General features: G+C 38.1%; 1 protein-coding gene across 1 annotated transcript in view; it reads right to left on the bottom strand.

Annotated features, from left to right (window-relative positions):
- The window catches only part of LOC101853220 (uncharacterized oxidoreductase TM_0325), a gene marked incomplete in the record, with an annotated part of 11,964 nt that overhangs the window by 3,266 nt on the left and 6,198 nt on the right, over positions 1 to 2,500 (bottom strand). Inside the window, 1 exon segment of the mRNA XM_005113034.3 lies at positions 660 to 696. Coding sequence (XP_005113091.2) covers positions 660 to 696 — 37 coding nt within the window.

The raw sequence follows: 2,500 nt of genomic DNA, 5'->3' as shown, positions 1-2,500 counted from the left end.
CCCTTAGTGGTCCCAAATCGATACAAGTAGGCTTCGGCCGCTACCCGGGCAAAATTCAAAATTTCCTACCAACTGAAAATGTTTGGTGTGTCCCTTGTGATCAAATTATGACCTTATGCAATTGCGAGCGCCGTAAAACTCTTACCAACCCCTCACCAAAAACAAAAACCCAAGACCAAAAATAAAATAAAAGACCAAAAAATACCAACAACCCCGAACAAACAACACAACACAAAAAAACCTAAACAAAACAACAAAAAGAAAACGAAAAACCAAAGATGTTTTAACCGTAGACGATTTAACCATTGACGATTTAAACAATAATGAATTATCAAAATATCATTTGACCAATGATCAGATCGATGATTTAATGGACGATGAAACCAGTGACTTCAAGATACATATTATACATAATATAAATATATATCTGTGTGCATGTGTATATGCCATTATGTATACAAAATGTGTGTACGTGTGTGTGTGTGTGTCTGTGTGCGTGTGTTTGTGTGTGTGCGTGTGTCTGTGGGTGTGCGTGTGTCTGTGTGTATGTATGTGAGTCTGTGTGTGTGCGTGTGTCTGTGGGTGTGCGTGTGTGGGTGTGTGTGTGTGTGTGTGTGTGTGTGTGTGTGTGTGTGTGTGTGTACCTGCTGTTTTCTCACCTGACAGAATTGACCCTGATCCCAGCTGGTCCCCACTCTGTAAGTAAACAAGACACAAAGCCACTATACTCTCTGACACATTTACAAAGCCACTATACTCTCTGACACATTCACAAAGCCACTATACTCTCTGACACATTCACCAAGCCACTATACTCTCTGACACATTCACAAAGCCACTATACTCTCTGACACATTCACCAAGTCACTATACTCTCTGACACATTCACAAAGCCACTATACTCTCTGACACATTCACCAAGTCACTATACTCTCTGACACATTCACAAAGCCACTATACTCTTTGACACATTCACAAAGTCACTATACTCTTTGACACATTCACAAAGTCACTATACTCTTTGACACATTCACAAAGTCACTATACCCTCTGACACACTATACTCTCTGACACACTATACTCTCTGACATATTCACAAAGCCACTATACTCTCTGACACATTCACAAAACCACTATACTCTCTGACACATTCACCAAGTCACTATACTCTCTGACACATTCACCAAGTCACTATACTTCTAAATCTGTTATATTCCCATAACGAATACCAATTCAGTTGCTGTTCCTATAATTCTAAACCTACTTATCCAACACTTAGATCTATTACTAATACTAATCCTAATCAAAACACATTTTCTATATTTCTGACCCTAACAGAAATCCAGAACACAACATTTTGTTTAATATCCTAACCATAAGCAAAAACACAAGATTCATTTTCCTAACCCTTATTGAAACAAAATCTATCATATTTATAACGAAATACAAAAATGTTAGCACTTTTTCTCCCCTGATCCTGACCCTAATCAAAGCACAAGAACTATATTCCTAACAGAAGACTACAGCATATTTCCAATTAAATCATTAAATGATTAAATCACAGGAATTATTTTCTTATATAACAATCTTAATAAAAGTGCCAGAGTCAAATTGCTAACCTTTAACTTTTTGTTATTAAAACAAACAAACAAACAAACAAACAGCAAGCAAACAAACAAACTAACAAACAACCATACACAATTGATGGTTTTCGCGTATTTCTGCTTCCGTTTCCTCCGTGTAACCAAACATACTACACAGGCTGTGCTATCTTGCCTGGAACTTATACACATTTTAAAAAACACATCGGTTTTTTTCTTGTTTAGTTCAGTTTTATTTTGAGTTTTACGGCACTTTCGACACAAATAGATCAGAAGATTGCGGATTTGTAGAGGTGTTGTTACTAGAGAGTGACATAGGCTACAAAGAAAAGGAGGAGAGATAAGGACGATGATATACAAAGAAAAGGAGAAGGAGGGACGAATACGACAGGCGTTTGGTAGAAAAGAAGGAGCAAACAACACCAGAGCACTCACGTTATTGGGTCGTTGTGTTTATCCTTTAAAATAACAGACTAACAAACACAAACACAAACAAACGTACAGGACTGTTATTTGTTTTTTGTGTGTCTCTTTCTCCTAAATTGAAACTAAGTTTAGAAAGTTTAGGGTGTGAGTGTGAGCGAATGAATGACTGTGTGAGTGTGTAGGTGTATCATGTAAGTGTGTAAGTGTGTGCATGTATGTGTGAGAATGTCTGCGAAACTGTGCGAATGAATGTGTAAGACAGTGTGAGTTTGTTAGTGTATGAGAGTATGCACTTGCGTGTGTGCGCGCTCGTGTGTGTGTGTATGTGAGTGTGTGTGTGTGTGTGTGTGTGTGTGTGTGTGGAGGGGGGGGGGGGTGTAAGTATATGTGTATGCGTGTAAGAGTAGTAACATGTGAGTGAATGTGTATGTGTGGGAGTGTGGGATATTGAGTGTGAGTATGAATGTGAGTAT

This window comes from Aplysia californica, unplaced genomic scaffold (assembly GCF_000002075.1).
Source record: "Aplysia californica isolate F4 #8 unplaced genomic scaffold, AplCal3.0 scaffold01568, whole genome shotgun sequence".
NCBI classification, from domain to species: Eukaryota; Metazoa; Mollusca; class Gastropoda; order Aplysiida; family Aplysiidae; genus Aplysia; species Aplysia californica.
Note: the sequence above shows the minus strand (reverse complement) of the source record. Positions and strands in the feature narration are given on the sequence as shown.